Consider the following 18044-nt stretch of genomic DNA (forward strand, 5'->3'; position numbering starts at 1 on the left):
AGAATGCACCTCAAAGATGCGTTGTGACGTCCACGTGTCACTCACCAGGAATTGCACAGCCACCTCTGCTACATTTCTATCCTTTCCACAATGGCTCTCCTCGCAGATTCATCCAAGTCGTCAGGAGCAAGGAAGCCCCTTGGAACGACAGAATTTGAAATCTTGAAGGCATCACATAAGTAGAAATGTTCAGCATTGAGCCTTGTCCGCAACGTGACTGACCTACTCCTAGGTTTTTGCGGGACGGGGAAGAAAGGGGTTCGTCTTGGGATGAGCAACTCGCCGCCAAGTATTATTCTAGTTTGTACCGAGAATTCGCATTGTGCGATCTCAAGCATTTCAAATCCGGGAATGTACGTCAAATATCATTTAAATAAGCCATCTTCCTGGGCACTATATGCTAACCCATCTGAGTCGTAGTTTGCGATGCGTTGGAGAACGGAAGAAGAAGTCCTTGGAGGGTTCGGGGAGTCAACATGTGGGAATACGCGCTGTGAATATCATCGAATGGCGCGTGAGATTACCCTCACAACGATGGAGCTGCCCTTTGCATATGTGGAGCATGGTGAGAATAAGTCGGCGTTAGTCAAAGTGGTCCTTTGTGGAAGCTGTGTGAGAAAGCTGATGTGGAAGCGGCGGAAGGAGAGGGAAAGGTCAAAAGAATGTGGAGATGAGGGCCAAAGAAAGGAAGAACGGGGGGCGCGTGACGAGGGAAGGGAGAATAGAGGCGAGGATCGCAGCAGGCGCAAGGATCCAACGGTAAAGGATCGAACCTGTAAACGAAATTCTCGTTCCCGTTCCCCACGACGTTGAACTTCTCAGACGGTTCATTGTGCGCTGGGATAGCGATTGTCCTTGGAAGAGAAGGTCGTGATGTAAGAAGAGCCCCAATCGCAACGTATACGCGTAAGTCCAACGTAAACCTTTTGGTTATGTACCTACGACGAACGGCAGCGCCCGAACGTTGGATAAATTACTTTTCGGTTTCAGCCTTTACAAAAGGCCACACTTTCCCTCCATCCTTTACACCTGTAGTCAAGCCCATTACCTTGTACTCCGTACCCATTCCAGACTTACTGACAAGCCTCTCTGCGGCATCACGAATTGCAGTTTTCCGTGCCTCAGCCTTGGCTGCGCGTACCAATGAATCAAGACGAAGCTGCAGGCCCATTTTCTCTAGAAACATGTACTGCGGTATTGGCCCATGGACCGTGACTGTAAATTGACATATAAGCAGTTGTGAATGGGCAGGGAAGTAGCCGGGCCAACCTAGATCTTCAACGGCTTCTCTGAGATAGGTGAAATCAACGTTTGAAGTGAGATCACAATCACCGGGCTGATCGAACACGTCGACGAGCTTGTGGTTGCTAAATGCCTTCGCAGCCGCGGTAAAAAAATGCAAATTGACCTTTCTCATGCGACTTACTCGAAATGAATCCCCAAACACATGGTCATCTCCGTAGTCAATAATAAGACCACAACCGCCAGGCGACCGCGATGATTCATCTTCCTGATTCTTTACATTTCCCAACAACAGTTCTCCTACTTGCCTAGCCGTCCTGAAAGATGTTGGAGAAACCTCGATTGAGGAGCCTATAGGTATTTCCGAAAACCTGGGTGAAGATTGGCCCAAGAGAGTAGATGTAGCTGAGGGCGAGCGAGAAAGAACCCTACGCAACCGAGAATTTGAATTTGTGGTGGTTTTCAGAACATTGGGTTTTTCAACGTCCGTTTGGCAATCCCCAGTCGCATTGTAGTCAGGGTTCGCATCAATGAGTACCTCATGCCACCCAGTTTCGGTTTTCTGATGTCTCGTTCGTCAGTCGTGTGGGTGAATGTCTTGAAACACTCACCTGAAGAGTGTGTATTGGCAATGCATCGAAAAATTCATGGGCGAAAAACATTGTGTACTCAGAAACGCTGGGTGGGATGTCGCTCACGGAATGATGCCAGTGAATGTCAAACTTTGCTTGTCGTGAAGATGAACACAGTTTTGCTTCTTGCAAGGAACGCATTGAAGAGCTCGTTTCAACGAGATGTACGTTGATGGAACTATTTCCAGGTATTATCCGCGAGATGACCTAGAAATTTAAATTTACATTTTTGAAAGTGAATCGTAGGAAACCAGAGAGACGAACTCGTAGGACATCGTCCATCAGCGTGCCCCTGCCTGGACCAAGTTCAACAAGTCTGACAGCGGCAGGCCGTCCCGCATTTTCCCATTGAGACAGCAACCAGACACCAACGAGCTGTAATCACTAGCCGATCATTACCTCTGAGACTCTCACAAGAGGTAAAAATCCTTCATACCTCTCCGAAAACCTGACTGATTTCAGGACTCGTAATAAAATCGCCTCTTGTTCCGAAAACAGGGTGTGACGGGTTCATGTAATATCCATGTGTAGGGTGGGAGAGGCATAGTTGCATGTACGTTGAAAAGGGGATTGGACCTGTTGCCTTAATACTCTGTCAACTCCTGCGTACAGAGGTTTAAAGAACGCGTCAAATACCTTGATACCGTCAAGGATGATTTTTTCGACCTTTGACACGCTAGCAGACAAATTGTGATTCATTCGCCGGGAAGGGCGGAAATAGGGTCTTGAGCATGGCGAAAAAACAGTCCTCAAGGCTCGGCTCGGAAAGATTCGATGTAACATAACTCGGTGCATTCAACAGAGGTGGCGGAACCGGCTTGTGACGCAATGTGACTGGATCTTTTTCTTTTTATTAGCGCGATCATTCTGAGTTATCTAATCCATCTGAAAGCCTCCTATCCATACCACTACAACCATGGCTACCCGTATGCTTTCCTTAGCTTCTATTTGACGTCGCATCTCAACGGTTTATAGGTCTCCAATTTGAAAACAGCAGTGACATCGGTGTTTTCTCAAAATTAACAAACAGCTACTGCCTAGCTGCAATCCAAGGCAGCACAAATTTCTACTCCGCGTTTGAAAGCGAACTCGGAGATGTTATCCCAATAGTACACACCAGTATTGGAGGAACGCGAATCATTGGTCGACTTACGGCTGGTGCAATACTTCACATTTATATGTATCATCAACTTTACTCATTATCTTTCCACTAGGCAATCGGCACGGACTTCTAGTCCCTTCCACAACGACAGACCAGGAACTACAACATCTGCGCAATTCGTTACCTGACACTGTCGCGATTCAGCGTGTCGAAGAACGTCTATCTGCATTGGGAAATGTTATCGCGTGCAACGATTACGTCGCCATGGTGCACCCAGATGTAGACAGGGAGACCGAAGAAATTATTGCTGATGTCCTCAAGGTTGAGGTGTTCCGGCAAACAATTGCAGAAAACGTTCTCGTTGGAAGTTACTGTGCGATCACGAATCAAGGTGGTCTCGTGCACCCAAAAACTAGTGTACAGGATCAAGATGAATTGAGTAGTCTCCTCCAAATACCTCTGGTGGTACGCACATTTATCTCTTTTTTTATCGGGTAGATAAATTGATCTCGAACCCCGAAAGGCTGGCACGGTAAACCGAGGTTCAGACGTTATTGGCGCCGGCCTTGTCGTAAACGATTGGTGTGCGTTTACCGGCTTGGAGACAACGGCAACAGAGATCAGCGTGATTGAGGCAACGTTCAGTAAGTCCTTGAAGGTTTGGCACTTGATTCGATGATATTGATCCCATCCCCAGAGCTCCAAGGACAGGATTCAACAGCAGTAATCGGGGAGATGCGCGACTCACTGATAGACAACTGGGCTTAATACTACGTTGCATGCGTCTTTCAACCTATATCATCATGTTGTTTGCGGCCTCGCTATCGGCCACGCACACAAAGCACGCCGAGTCAGATCACAGTTGCAACCAGATCACACAACAATTCAAGCAGACGATGAAGCTTGTCAACTGTGTACGATGGATTTTCCGTCTGTTTTTAGCTATACCACTGCCAGTACATGTCAAGTCGATTACATCGGCCATTTGAACTTTATCATGTACCCGATATATTGATTGACATTTGTGTGGCGCCGCTGGATTGCCGCTGGACCATCGATAAACCTTTGCGTGCCACTCCTTCGAATGTCAATTTGAACGTTATCGTTGAGTTCAGTCCTCAAAGGTGTTTTCCAATGGTCCACCCCGCTATTACTCCACGTACATGCGAAGTTTGTCGCAAAGGCGAAGAGGAGGTCACACTTCAACGGTGCTCCACTTGCAAAGAGCATAATTACTGCAGCGAGTTTTCAGCGACTCTCTCACCCTCAACGCCACTAACTCAGTCTGTTGTCATCAGGCACCGCGTGTCAACGCGCCGACTGGCCCACTCACAAACTTACATGCAAGAAACCAGTCGTGTGGTACGATAAGCACCGCAGGTGTCGAGACGGAAACAAGCACGAAGGGCGCTTGGAACTTATCACTTGGTCTTGCCCATTAGAAGAAACGGGATGGGGACATGTCGTTGAAAACGAAGCTGCCGATTTCAAGCGAAAGTTTGAAGTTCAGTATGGTGGTAACGAAGAGAGGTTCTACAAGTACTGGCCGCAGGGATTCCGCTGGACGTGTTGTGGCACAGACGCTGGAATGGATTATGGATGTGATCATCATGGGTCAGGCACGCAGCCCTGTACTTGTGACTTTTGCAGGTTAGTCAAGGGGGTGCTTCAGCTTGAGCAACTGCACACTGACTCCATTATTGCTACAATTTAGGATGGGTTCACCTCTCCCTGAAAGAATTTACGGTGAACAGAGCGCATCGCGGATGGGCCTTGCCCTCAGGCGTGGCCCAGACCGGCGGTCTTTCAATGCCGGCCTAGCAGCGATGTCTGCGACTATGCGTACAATGATGGGCTTGGAAATGTAATACCCGACTCTTGTGTGAATTTGAATTTTGCTGTTTGCTTGCTTCTTGCTTCTTGCTACTGTCACTGTCAGCCTCATGCTATCCTCTCCCTTTGAATATTCGCCTTCAACTTGTCCGACGACCTCGTCTTACAGTCATGATTCCTTGTCGTGTAAAACGTAAACCGCCTCCAGCCATCTCCGTCGCAGAACGTTTTCCCTCGCCGGACCCTTCTGATCCGTTTGCGCCTCTCTGGGTCCTCAGAAGTAGAATAGCTAGCCAACAAGATCGCCAACATTCTATCGAGCTGAGTCAGGCAACACAAGCCACCCAACGTCTGTCGCCGGAATATCGTCTTTGTGAAGTTCGAGACGGGGAAAGCAGTGGCACTGAAAGCGATACGACTGTGCCCCATGTCAGGTTCAAACCTGTCCGGCGACCTTCTCGTGGCGGATCTGTCAGGCAACCTTCTCATGGCAGACAGAACTCTCAGAGGTTTGGTCGATTCCTTGTGCAGAAGACGACACTGGACGACGCCACTACAGCAAACAAAGAGGATTACAAGCACATCCGTAAGGCCTTTATATCACGCCCTGTGGTCTCCATGGTTCTTCAAGAGTCTAAAGAAAAACGTCTGGTCCCCGTGAGCGACTGCCCGATGTACGAAACTTCTGGACCCATTCCTGAGTCTTTGAACACATACGATGCTTGCAATTCCGGGCGTTTAGGACACTCGCAATCATTCGACGCTGGTCGCGCCAAATCCTCGCGCAAGCAGTCGCTTTCCTCCTCGATCTCTGCCCCATCAAATTTCTTGAGGAAAAGAAGGGTCTCCATCAAGCCAGCAGTAGCTTCCAGCGTACTTTCCGATTCATCCTATGTCAACATATCAACTCCTTCCCCTGCACCATCATATGATCACTCTGTAGAAGATGCTTTCACCTCCCCGCGTCCTGCACCAAGTCCTCCCAGCACGCCGCCTTTCCTCGCTGGGGATTGTAATAGTAGCTGCAATGGCACTGGTTCTCTCTCCCAATCAGAGTGGGCTATTCCCCCGTTATCACAACTCAGCCACGCTGCTTCTCTTTCCATGTTCACTGAAAATGGCGATCGTATTCTCTTCGGCTCCATCTTCGCCCAACACCGCACCATTGTCATCTTTATACGCCACTTCTGGTGCCCTCTCTGCCAGGATTATATGTCGTCCCTCTCGTCTCTCGTGAAGCCTGAGATGCTACAGTCAAACAAGGACTCAATTCAGGAGGTGCAGTTGGTGGTCATCAGCAATGGAGCGCACGCCATGATTGGAAAATACCGCAAGATTTTCCAGCTGCCGTTCGATATATACACAGACCCTTCGCTTGCGATCTATACCGCGCTGGGAATGGGCAGGGACAAGGGTGGTCATGCGCGAGAGCATGGTCGTCGTCATCATGGCAGCATCTCGGACGGTTTGGCGATGAGTGCTCATGGATATATCGAAGAACAGGAAACCACCGGTGATGAAGACTACGTCAAGCATGGACTGGTAGGCGGGATTGCCATGGTCGTCGTCAGAGCCTTCAAAGTAGGCATGCCTGTATGGGAAAAGGGTGGTGATATTGGACAGCTTGGCGGCGAGTTTGTTTTTGGACCTGGGTAAAGCGACCACTTTCTATATCATTGCATTTGAGTTGATGTTTCGCTCCACTAGATTGACGTGCTCTTACGCGCACCGTATGCAGAACACGAAAGGTCACGCACCTATCAGAGATGTGCTCAAAGCTGCTGGCGTTGTTTTGCCGTCACTACAGCCTCACCAAGAGAGTTGGAAGGTCCATGCAAAACGAAGCGCGAACCAGTCATTCCGACGACTGAGCGTCCGACGAAATTCAACAAGCAAGAATGGAACACTTAGGCGGGATTCTCTATCGGACGCACTGGCAGCGAGGAGAGCGAGTGAACAATGGATGGACAACAGACAAAAGAGTTTGGAATTGTTACGGGAGAGGAAGAATCGGCGGCGAGGCCACGGTTGTACCGTTGGCCTGTATGAAAGTACCAGCTCAGGCGTGAGCGGCCTCTCGGACGAGTTTACGACGGATGAGCGATTTGGGGATTTGACGAGGCAGTAGCATGTATTTCAATCACGATCCTTGCATGAATTATGTTTTACAACTATGGTATGACATCTAGAATCCGACATATGTATATATTGTCCCTCCAGCCACCGCAAGCTAGAATGCCCGTCATGTTCGAGGGACAGGCTCACATCTACCGTATGGAGAGCCCGTCGACGTATCAGGTTCCAACATCAGCTGTTGTCCTTCGTCAATAGAAGAAAAATGGAGAATTGAAAAAATGACGGACTCGAATAGTTTGAATGGTCGTATATGCCGCAGCGATCAAACCAAAGACGATCATTGCCATATCTGCCAGTTTCTGCTTTCGTGTATGTGCACAAGCCCTGTAATGCAACATTGCAGGATATACATAGCACAGCGGCACGCTGAAAAGAAAAGAAAAATTGAACGAAGAACAAGGAACATGCATGCAGCTCGTACCAAGCGAAGCTACCAACGAAGGCAACAAATTTATCCAAATCAGCTGCACCGAGCCAGCTGATGATCGTGCAGATGGCCACCATACCAAACCTGAAGCAATTCTTCAGCCACTTGACTTTGGGATCAGCCTTTCCGCTTCGCGTAAATATCCCGTTCTCGAGGATCCGAACGGCTGGGAATAACTGGAGCGGCACTGAAAGGAGGATAGCAAGTGCGTAAAGGAGTTGGACCTAGCCAACATCATGAGCAAAAAGCGAATAGACGATAAACCCAAATGGTCTTACTGATTGCACCATCTTACTCGACGAATCGAGGTTTACAAGGACTACAGTCTGAATTTCTGATCCGAATGTAAGATACGCGAGAATGCCAGCGCCTCCGAATAGGACTACCCGCAGAAATGAGAAGCGTATGACGAAAGCAAAACAAAAGCACGTACCCATTAAGAACGCCATGACCCCTGTCAACGTCGCCGGGAACTTGTGCGGTTCACGCATTGCGTCAGTGATCGGGATGACCTAAAAGACGGGTCAAAATAAGAACGAGTCAGATTCGGTAGTCATACCAAACCAATCCCTTCAAACGAGAAAACTGCTGTGCTGGGATGGAGATAAATTATTATTTTCACGTCGATCAGCTCGCAAAACTCACCCAATAAACAAAGGGAAATCCTTTGGATTGAAGAGTTTGACTTCCGCAATTCCACGTTGCGCGATGAGAGAAATCTCGCTCCCAAAAATATATACCAAACCGACCAGTATAAAGCCGTCTGCGATGAGTGCTGTTGTGCTTAGTTTTGCCAGATCTCGGATCAAAACCAGTGGCAGAAAGACGCAGAGCTGCATCACAATGAAGTATTGAACGGGTATTAGTTTTGTGCAATTGGTAACGCCCATGACGAACGCCTTTAAAAGATGCGTGTCAGAAAATTAAACCCGTAACACCAAAATATAATGATGATTCTACCTGAAGGTTCTCAGCGACGAAGATTGTGTATGCAGCAACAAAGCCCAGTTGGGAAACAACGATTGACCCAAGAATCAAATAGCGCATCCAGGGCCCATACATAGCTCCGCCAATGTCTAATAATATAAGTCAAACAGAGGAGTAGGAATGCGAGAATTGACGGACCTCCAAAGCTTCCACGCACGACAAACTTCGTTTTGACGAGGAGAAGGAAAGAATAGAGCGATATACAGGCGATAAAAATGAAAGTTAAGGTGGAGAAGAGAAGGCCCCCGTTCAGGAACCTAGAGCACCATCAGTTAAAATGTTGTCGATATTCAAACAATCACCCACGCCTTGCCCAAAAAAAGAACGCCAGTCCCTATGAAGGACTTTAACAGCTGTAGGGATACTGGTTGGTCCTAGAATGCGTGAATCGATAAGGAAAAGGAGATACCATTAAGACAGCTTGGGTAACGGTGGCATTTCCAGCCGGTCCGACAGAATTGCGCCTGCGGCGAGAACGCGACCTCGACCTCGACACCGTTGAAGATGTGAGCAAAGGTGTGGTTTCCGCAATATCGGACAAGCTTGCGGTCAACGTCGTAGATGGTACGCCTGCGTCAGCTTCCTCGTCGTCCTCTTTGCCTTCGTCTTCGTCCTCTTCAAGGTCCTCTCCAGCCTGGAAAACGGAATTACAATGGATGAAGATTGCGCAAGGATGAAAGCGACATACAAAATGGCCAAACAAGAGCAAAAAGTCGATAAAATTATTCAAAATTTGGGGTTCCTCGACTCCCTGCTCGTTGGCACGTAATATCATGTAATTTCGTCTAAAGCCACCAGGCTCGTGAATATGCTCAAAGGCGGTAGGCGGGGGTTGACTCGGACCAGCGAATGAAATCGAGCGAACCCTGCCAGCTTGACGCCGCTGGTCAGCATGCCATTTATAAATGTCATGGCTTGTGTCTCCTTGAGAAAACATCGTAGGGTTTAACACATGAGGGACTCACGTTACATCAGCCCCAGGAGCATCATATGGAATGGGAAACGGTTCGGAGTCCTCTCTCCTGGGGGTCTTAGCCCCGCCCGCAGACGATCTCCTTGAACGTGAACTACCAGGCTTTGAGCCATTTAAACTCCCGAGGTCCGACCCTGTTGCTGACTTGGCCTCGAGTAGAGCTTTCGTGCGTAGGTCCTTGGGCACTAAATGTCTGCCCAATATTTTGGCTTTTTCCTCGTCTGGTAGGTCGTCCAAATCAAATACGGGTGGGGTGTCGGAACCAGGTTGGCGAGATGCCGAAAGGCCGCCTACAGCCTGAGGAGCCGGACGGCGAGGTGGCGAGTCAGAGTGAGGTACTAGAGACACGGCTGGAGATCCGACTCGATTGCTGAGGGGCGTCTGGGTAGCTCTCAGAGGAATGTTTGGTGGAGGGGGAGTGCCTGCATACTGTGCACGAAGAGCGCGAAGGTCCGGAGTGCCGAGGGACGGTGTATACGACGATGGAATCGCCTCACTGTCCTTAATGTTGGCAGGCTTGATTGTGACAGGCAGTGAAGGGGAGGCCATGATTAACGAGTTGTCAAAGTTGCCTGCTCAACTGCTACTTATAACTTACGTAAACGGCTTTAACTCACCCCACGTGGCTGTTCTTCTGTTTTTTACCCACTGAACAACAGTCTCTGCCAAATCTCTACCCTCTTTCTCTCGCTTCTCCACATCTATCCCTCTAGCCATATCGGATCGCTTCCTTCTCTTCAATGCTTTACACTGGGACCAAGCGTCTTCTACAGCCGATGCCCAGTCACCAGCTTCATAGGATTGGCGAGAGAGTTCAATGCCAACCCCTTCGCGATCAAGAAGCAAACGCAAACCATGTTCCTCAATGAATAATGGCCTGGAGACTACCCATTGGGAGGCATATCAATTTCGTACAAACCCCATTAATCGGCGCCAACGCACCGTAAACGAACGCGGTGCATGAATCGACACATTCCGATACGGTCCCATATCCCTAATGAAAATTCCATTGACTGCGCCAAGCGCCAAGAACAACAGAAACCACCCACCAATTTCCCTAACAATACGTCTCCAACGGCAGTGAGGTCCGGCATGTAGACATCCCTCGGAGCTACGTAAAATCCCTCGGGTAGCTCTGCATCTTCTCCTTCGCTTTGAAACGCCCACTGTTCTTTGGTCACTCCACAGACAATAGCTATCCACGATGGATCTGGTAGTAGACGCGCCTCGAATGCACCATCGTCTTTGAATTTCGCGAATGTTGAAAGTGCTGGGGTTGGAGGGGTCGTTTGAATAACAGGTATCCCGTTAATCGACAGGTTGGAATATGGCTTTGAGGCAGGAGGTGCACCAGGAACCCAGAGACGATGGCTTGTCGCAAGACGATTCGGCATCATGGAAAGATGATCGAATTTACCTGGTGTGTACGTGCATTCTGCGAGAGCAGCTGAAAGGTGCAGGTTAAAGTCGCCAAGATCTGAAATGCTAGACAATTGCCCATTATTCCACCCTCTTGTCGGAGTTTGTGTTTGATCGCCGTTAGGTTTCGGGGACAAACCTAGGTCCTCGCGACTAGAGTTACGACTACTGCAATTGCTCCCTGGTCTGCTGGGTTTTCGGAAAACCTGCCCACCGAATGACACAATGAGAATTTTTGTCGTCGACTCATCGTGAAGGTGCTTGGGAATGCCAATAGAAGAAAGCAGACTCGAACGGCCTTCAGGAGTATAAACAATTCCTTTCGAGGTCGGTGACCGTACGAGAAGCGGCGCGGATATGATTGAACGAGTGGGAAGGGGCAGGGGTGAGTTTGGAAAAGGGAGACTTGGGTGGAGTTCGGCCTCAGACGGTTTTTGACGCAGAAACGTAACAATTTCTGGATGGATCCTTTTGCTATTCGTGTCGATCCAAGCTGGGGATGGAAGTCCAGGAAAGATACTGAATGAAGGGATCGGTATAAAGCCAGGGAGAAGCACCAGGAGGTCTGCGCATCGATACCCGGTGAACATTTGCTCAACGAGGGGCTCGAGCTCTTTGGCAGAAACTGGAACGTCTGGAATCGAGTCGCTTAACCTCTCTGTGTCAACATAACCTGTGTCGTCGGAATATATTGATCCCGATTCGTCAATCATGGGAGTCGCAAAATAGCTGTATACTGAATCAAAGGAGAAGTTTGTGACCAAGATGGATGGTATTCCGGCAGCCTTTGCGGCGAGACTAAAATTCAAAGGGTATCGGCGTCCACGTGGACTTTCTAAAGAAAATGACGGACCATCCAAGGAATACAGCATCGCTTAGTACGCCTTCTGCGTGGACATCAAGCAGCCACTGTCTTTCCCTCTCTAACAAGGCATCCTTTTTGTTGAGAAAGAGTTTCAATCCTTCAATGCTCTTCTGGCGATCCACATGATATCTATTTCGAATTCAGGACGCAAGTGCCAGTGAGAGGTAACAATGGGAAAAAGACTTACGCCAACGGTTGTACTACGACAGGATCAATTTCAGCGTAGCGATAAATGGCGCCCTCGACAATGCAGTCGGCAAAAACGTGCTTTGGTGCAGAGGAAACGATATGCACTGTAAGCTCCTCGTTGAGACTGAGAAGATGTCGAGTTAAAGCAGAAACGCGAGTTGCGTGACCATAGCCTGGAACCAAGTGAGGTTAGTATGACTCTTTCGCTAGTTTTGCAGAACTCAACCATGTCCAGAACAGTAGTAAACCAAGCAGAGACTCCCTGGCTGGTCAACAACACCAGAAGTGGGAGCGGTTGCCATTAGGGTGAAGATGACGGACAGCGACCAGGACAAATTTCAAATTGAGGAGTTGTCTTCAGGCTGTATGCATGGGGGTCGGGAGGCACCTCTAGACAGAAATGTTGTCTTCATATGCCCCGATCTGAGATCATCGGAGTTACCCTTTGTGGTGCTTCTCCCGTCCAACGACAGCCAACGACCCAGGTTACCACTAAGCAACCCAGAACCACCAGCCCAGTACTCAAAGCACCAGCGTACCAAAAAGAAAGAAAATTTCACAGATAAATATGATATGATCCCATTATATACACACAATACTTGTGCTTTGTATCTTTTCAAGAAAACCCGACTTGGGTATGCCGGTAAGCCAGTCGCAACGGCCTTGGCGCGCTACGCGACTCACGCAAAGCACGACGACGACGCGATCACGTGATCCACGTGCCAAGACACGGGGACGAGCGAAGGGGGGAGGGGGAGGAAGGGAGGGACTTACACCTTCAGCAGGCTCGCATAACACCTCGTTACTCATGAGCTACCCCATCATAGTCTTGAGGAACCCAGCGAGCTCGATCTCGTCTCCGCCCTCGCCGATCCTGAGGTCGCCTAGTGATTTGAGCCAAGAGCCACTATTTAACAAAGGAGGCAGAGCAACGAACCTGGACCGCACCCCAGCCGTCCCCGTACCTCCCCGTCAACAAATCTGCAAACTCCTCACCTAGGCAAGCCCATTCATCCCAGCATAGCCTCCTTGGAAATCTTCGCCTGTCTACCTTCTTCCGTTCCCACCCACCTCATTTCTGTCCTCTCCTTCACCCCTAGCCTTCTTCCCCTTCCCTTCCACAACAATCTCCCGCATAAGGCTCCCCATACCCATTGACAACTCCTTCGCAACCTTGGAAGAGAGTACGTCCTGGTTGATCCTGAAACGGTTGTCCCGTACCAGGCAAGAGTGGAAAAGGGCGTCTATAGGTGTGGGGGGTTGGTGCTTGAAGAGGAGGAGAGAATGCTTACCGTTGAAATCATTGGGCGCGACGACGGGTTGATGCTTGTGTGGACATGGCGGAGAAGAGCAGACAAGAGGTAGTTTGGTGTTGTTTATGTGGGCTATGTCCTTGGTCGCACGTATGCACTATACGGTCTATAATACCCACCACAATGTTGTCCTTCACGCCCGACGCCGACCTTGAGCTCCTCTTTGACCCAGAACTCATTCCCGCCGATGTCAAATCTCAGCTTGGGCCCGATCTACACGTTCGTCATTGCTCAGCGACCGCTGTACAACACACTGACCCCACGCAGATACGTCCACTAGCCAAGACAGACTACACGCGCTCACACCTATCAGTTCTCTCTGTCCTCACCGTGGTAACCGATCCCGGTGTGGAGGCATACTCAGCGGCCTTTGACAAGCAGCGCCTCTCTACCTCCACTTACTTCACCCTCGTCATAATCCACAAACCCACCGACCAGATCGTCGCCGTCGGCTGTGTCTTCATCGAGCAAAAGTTCCTCAGAGGCCTTGGTAAGGTAGGCCACATAGAGGATATTGCGGTGGATAAGAAGGTGCAGGGAAGGAAGTTGGGGTTGAGGGTTATACAAGCGCTTACGGCGATTAGCGAAGGGCAGGGATGTTACAAGACGATCTTGAATTGTAGCGACGATAATATTCGTAAGTGGAGTGCATGCATGTTTGATGACCGGCTGACGCCTTTTGGGACAGCGTTTTATGTCAAGTGCGGGTATCAGAAGAAGGAGAATGAAATGGTTAGTTGGTTTTAAGCCCGCTTCGCTATGCCTTTGTTTTACCCTTTCCGTAACCCTGCCGCTCAACCACTTCTCGCAGGCAAAATACAACCTCGCGCCAGCGCAAGAGGCACAAACGCATACACCTAAACTGTAGAACAGATTCCAGGTGCTGGACGTCAAACAAAACGCACGCAAACTACGTAACGGTGAAGTTGTACTTGGACATTGACTTGGACTTGGATTTGAACCCCATACATATTTATTAGGCCGAGGGCCTTAGCTTGTCGCGTTAGTGTTGAATTAATATTTACATTTTCATCGAGTTGTCCCCGCATCCTTTCAGATGATCAGGACAACGATCACATTCAAACTAGGGCGGCAGAAAAAAAAAACTCAGAGTCATTCAACATTGTCCTCATCACCATGCTCCTCCTAAATCTGTCGCCAATCACCAGATATTCTGTCGGAGAAGTTTTTCAATCAAGTCGATGTCTGTGTTTATATGTTGAACGCGCTCGAAAGCTAAAGTTCAAACTGCATACACACCTCCAGCGCTGTCACTTACTCCAGTCATACTTTCGTTCTGGGCCGTGGTTTACGTCTGCCACATTTGCCTTCAAGGCGCGGAACTCGCAGACATCCGCAGCTTTGAGTTCGAGGCGACAAAAGCCTTCCGAGTCGGGGAGCTCGTCAGGATTACTACACAGGAATAAGTCGTCAGTTCCATTGCGTATTCGCTCCGCTCGCTTCTGCCATGCGTTACTCATGGCCTTCTTCTCACGACCAGCCGTGGCGAAGACCCAAATTGCGTGCAGCATATTGCATCCGCCAAAGATGCCCATGGCAACTGCGAGACGGATGGCTTTAGCTGGTTGTGGCGAAGGACATGATGATTCGAATGCATTTGCTATTAGACCCATGACAGCAAAGAGGATTGTCCTACGTGCCTTCAGCAAAAAAAGGATAATTCCTGGCTACTTAATACTCACCAAAGCATCCAAGTGAAAGGAAGGGCAATCAAATCAACTTTCCACCAAAGGCCGGTCTTGAACGATGTAGGTTTGACGGCCTAGAAAGTTGCAGAAATTAATTGACGCCATTACATCGGAGAAGACATCCTGACAAGCGTCCACTCAATGGCCAGGAAGCTCTCGTCCATGTGGTTGAACTTTTCAAACAATGCGAGACCAGAGCAGAATCCATTGAAGGCTGAAATAAAGCACCAAGATAAGAGCATTCGGGCCACAGAAAATGAACTGGCATGATGGTAATATAGGTTTAAACCTGTCAATCTTAGGATCCATACGTTTTCAATGGAAGAGTTAAAGATATTTTGAATGCACTACGTACAGGGCAACCACTCCGCAGATGACCGCCGCTGCAGCGGCATCATTTTCCATTTGTGCTTGAAAGACCCGCCACCGTTCCTTCAAGGAAAATATGAAGTGCAGCTCAGATGACGGAACAGTCTGCCGTTGTTGAGAGGGTGGAGTCTCCCCTCCACTGCCTGTTTCGTTTGCCATTGCAAGTATTTCCGGCAACGACGACACATCGAAAACGCGATCTAGGACTCGAGCAACATGAACACGATATGCTGACCAGCTTCCAAGGGAGAGGAAACGGTAAAATTGCATGAGAGATGTGGACACAATGTACTTGTAGGAGAAATTCAACGGTGGAGCAGGGAAAATGCTGTCCTTATATGTCGAAAGCTTGCCATTTCCATAGCCAGAGTAAAGCTTGTAGTAGGGCGAGAGGTGCGATTCATAAAGCTTAGCCAGATTCCCTGGATCCGTAGGGCGGTGGTCTACCATGTCTTGCGGTAAAAGATGGGCGTTACATTTGACTGCTGGCCGCGTTAAAAGCGAACATCAGCGGCGCTTGAGCTGCGCACAGACCTCGGACAGATTAGCGCATGAGGATCCCTCTCTAATTATAACAACACCAAATAAGGGTTGTGTTTGAACCTTGCCACCTCCGTACACCGACCTGACGGGCTCGGTAGTGCGTATTTTTCTCTCCGAGAATATTTGGATTCACTTTCGAGGGTCGAAAAGGAAGGCCGGCAAAGTTTTTTGAAGATTGCAAAATAAAATAAAAAATGGTTGTGTCCCGGCCTTCATACATTTTACCATCTTCATTTGCCGGACCTTGTATAGATGCAACAACGCCACGTTCTTACAACGTTCTCTACATCGACCTCCAAGCGTCATTATCATAGATCAGCATTGTTCTCAACGATGGATCACAAACATCCAAAGGATGTAATGAAGTCGCTCTCCTTAGATCCACGACTCTCTTCCGTTCCACCCCAGGTGCAAAATGCAGCCTTGGACTCGGGCAACACTCGTGCTCGCCCTACATCGATACCCCCTTCTATGAACAAACACAGACGTCTTCCAAGTGATTCTCAACCTTCCAAGACCTCTGCGACTGGCCCATCTGTAGATCTCGTGGAGTTAATAAAGCGGTCCGAACCTTCTGTGGTGAAAGCAAGGACAGGAAGTGTATTGTCAAGAGGCTTCATATTGAAGACGGATCATTACCCATCTGGTTAGAGCTCTAGCTTTATTCCATTCAACTCGTTAACGCGATGTCAAGGTCGTGCCCTTGATCTGGACCTTAACGTTCACGGCGCACCGAACTTTAGAGCTCCTCGTATCGGTGGCCTCAACGTCTTTGGTGCTGCACAGCCGCGCACTCAAGGTCTTCGGGCAATCCTATCTATACTTGGCTGTCGTCCAAACACGCCCAATCCATCTCATGTTGTGTGGTTCTCAACGCGGGAAGAACCTATAGGTACGTTTTTCCACCTTCAGGTTGCACCTTTAAGGGGGGTATCGTTGGAATGGTGCATGTTATCCCAGGCCATATTCTACACTGTCGTGAAAGTTCAAAGAATTGATTGCATCCCACTCTTCTACCTTAGTCTATATCTCTGGTCGACCTTTTGTGTTGCGAGATGCGTCTGAGCCACGGCGCACACTTGCCCTGTCTGACCGCGCGGAAAACCTTGAAGCTATTGAGAATAGGCTGAAGAATGACATTCTTCAAGAGGCAACAAGGTGTGTTGCGAATTCGGGGAATGGGAACTATAATGTATCACCTCAATAGATATGGTGGAGTGGTTCTTACCCACAATGAAGTCGGTGCGCAAAGTTTCAATGATGGACAATCATTCCTTGAAATGTATTACAGCGGCGGATAGCGGCGAAGGAGCGATTTTACCTACGTGGACTGCTGTTGACAATAACAATGTCAAGACATCTCGTGAACTGTGGGAGTACATGAAGAGTCAAGGGTGGAATGTAGACGTTCGTCCTTTTATGAACTTTATCTTCTTGCCATCTTTGACGCGGTTCAACGCTAGTATCACCGGTGCAGTTTCCTCTCAACTTATCCTTAATGGGAAACTTAGGTTTGAGTTTAGCATTCCCATTTCTCCAGATCGACCCATCGAGGTAAGCCACCTTATCGTTGATACTTCAAGTAAATGTATAAACCTTTGCAGGACAATTACCTTGATGCGTATCTGCGCGTTATCAAGGCGACCGATCCATTGGAAACGGCCTTAGTGTTTTCATGCGGCATGGGCGCCGTCCGTACAACATTCGCAATGATTGCAGCATCCTTAGTCAGGCGGAAACAACTTATCTCTCGGGGAATGCCTGATCCATATGCATTGAAACCTGTGAACGGACCCATACCCATCTCCAGTCCAGGATCCAACACGGTGAGCAAGGCACCCCTCTAGTATCTGGTTCTGGCCGTTGATATTTGCATAATCGCCGTAGCCCACTAGCATGGTAGATATCAATCCACTTTCTGTGAAAATGTATATTCACATCATTAAAGCCAACAGAGTCTAGGATTCTACTTTCCCTTGAGCAAGCCAATGCGCAACAGGAGCTCAGCAGGTCGCTCCTTCGATTAACCTACCTCATTCAACAATGTAAGCTTTGATTATTGTATAAACTGCTCACGGCGATGATTTCCGCAGGCCTGCAGCAGAACAATTCCCAATCTGCTATCGAGTTGCTCATGACGCAACCGACACTTCTCGAAAATCTTCGTAAAGCGCACATGGGTAATTATAGTGTAGTCCTAAGCTTGCTGGGATGTTTAGACCACGGCTTACAGGCGAAAAAACTCGTGGACCGTATCATTGACACCAGTAGGTTTATCAAGAGCATATATCACAAACAATGTGTT

General features: G+C 48.8%; 8 protein-coding genes across 8 annotated transcripts; 6 read left to right on the forward strand and 2 right to left on the reverse strand.

Annotated features, from left to right (window-relative positions):
• Window positions 1-270: 270 nt before the first annotated feature.
• On the forward strand, window positions 271-420 carry LACBIDRAFT_297221 (uncharacterized protein; the record flags this gene model as incomplete). The annotated part of the gene is made up of 1 exon (XM_001880683.1): window positions 271-420. One exon carries the CDS (start codon window positions 271-273, stop codon window positions 418-420), a length of 150 nt encoding a protein of 49 aa, XP_001880718.1.
• A 6-nt stretch (window positions 421-426) lies between these two features.
• LACBIDRAFT_297222 (uncharacterized protein) lies at window positions 427-813 on the forward strand (the record flags this gene model as incomplete). Its single annotated transcript, XM_001880684.1, has 1 exon — window positions 427-813. One exon carries the CDS (start codon window positions 427-429, stop codon window positions 811-813), a length of 387 nt encoding a protein of 128 aa, XP_001880719.1.
• Window positions 814-973: 160 nt separating this feature from the next.
• On the reverse strand, window positions 974-2573 carry LACBIDRAFT_297223 (uncharacterized protein; the record flags this gene model as incomplete). Its single annotated transcript, XM_001880911.1, has 6 exons — window positions 974-1215; window positions 1270-1804; window positions 1854-2081; window positions 2139-2249; window positions 2311-2457; window positions 2511-2573. 6 exons carry the CDS (start codon window positions 2571-2573, stop codon window positions 974-976), a joined length of 1326 nt encoding a protein of 441 aa, XP_001880946.1.
• A 217-nt stretch (window positions 2574-2790) lies between these two features.
• LACBIDRAFT_297224 (uncharacterized protein) lies at window positions 2791-3744 on the forward strand (the record flags this gene model as incomplete). Its single annotated transcript, XM_001880685.1, has 5 exons — window positions 2791-2800; window positions 2850-3032; window positions 3089-3441; window positions 3500-3620; window positions 3674-3744. The coding sequence occupies 5 exons, from the start codon at window positions 2791-2793 to the stop codon at window positions 3742-3744; spliced, it is 738 nt and encodes a 245-aa protein (XP_001880720.1).
• A 192-nt stretch (window positions 3745-3936) lies between these two features.
• Window positions 3937-4844, forward strand: LACBIDRAFT_297225 (uncharacterized protein; the record flags this gene model as incomplete). Its single annotated transcript, XM_001880686.1, has 3 exons — window positions 3937-4216; window positions 4275-4626; window positions 4691-4844. 3 exons carry the CDS (start codon window positions 3937-3939, stop codon window positions 4842-4844), a joined length of 786 nt encoding a protein of 261 aa, XP_001880721.1.
• A 136-nt stretch (window positions 4845-4980) lies between these two features.
• On the forward strand, window positions 4981-6937 carry LACBIDRAFT_297226 (uncharacterized protein; the record flags this gene model as incomplete). Its single annotated transcript, XM_001880687.1, has 2 exons — window positions 4981-6461; window positions 6517-6937. 2 exons carry the CDS (start codon window positions 4981-4983, stop codon window positions 6935-6937), a joined length of 1902 nt encoding a protein of 633 aa, XP_001880722.1.
• A 6304-nt stretch (window positions 6938-13241) lies between these two features.
• On the forward strand, window positions 13242-13865 carry LACBIDRAFT_235009 (uncharacterized protein; the record flags this gene model as incomplete). The annotated part of the gene is made up of 3 exons (XM_001880688.1): window positions 13242-13337; window positions 13386-13755; window positions 13807-13865. 3 exons carry the CDS (start codon window positions 13242-13244, stop codon window positions 13863-13865), a joined length of 525 nt encoding a protein of 174 aa, XP_001880723.1.
• Window positions 13866-14076: 211 nt separating this feature from the next.
• LACBIDRAFT_297229 (uncharacterized protein) lies at window positions 14077-15699 on the reverse strand. Its single transcript, XM_001880912.1, has 5 exons — window positions 15183-15699; window positions 14956-15124; window positions 14822-14901; window positions 14398-14771; window positions 14077-14324 (listed from the first exon to the last, which is right to left on the reverse strand). The coding sequence occupies exons 1-5, from the start codon at window positions 15644-15646 to the stop codon at window positions 14281-14283; spliced, it is 1131 nt and encodes a 376-aa protein (XP_001880947.1). The 5' UTR covers window positions 15647-15699; the 3' UTR covers window positions 14077-14280.
• Window positions 15700-18044: the final 2345 nt, after the last annotated feature.

Source organism: Laccaria bicolor, genomic scaffold, assembly GCF_000143565.1.
Source record: "Laccaria bicolor S238N-H82 LACBIscaffold_11 genomic scaffold, whole genome shotgun sequence".
In the NCBI taxonomy this organism is placed as follows: Eukaryota; Fungi; Basidiomycota; class Agaricomycetes; order Agaricales; family Hydnangiaceae; genus Laccaria; species Laccaria bicolor.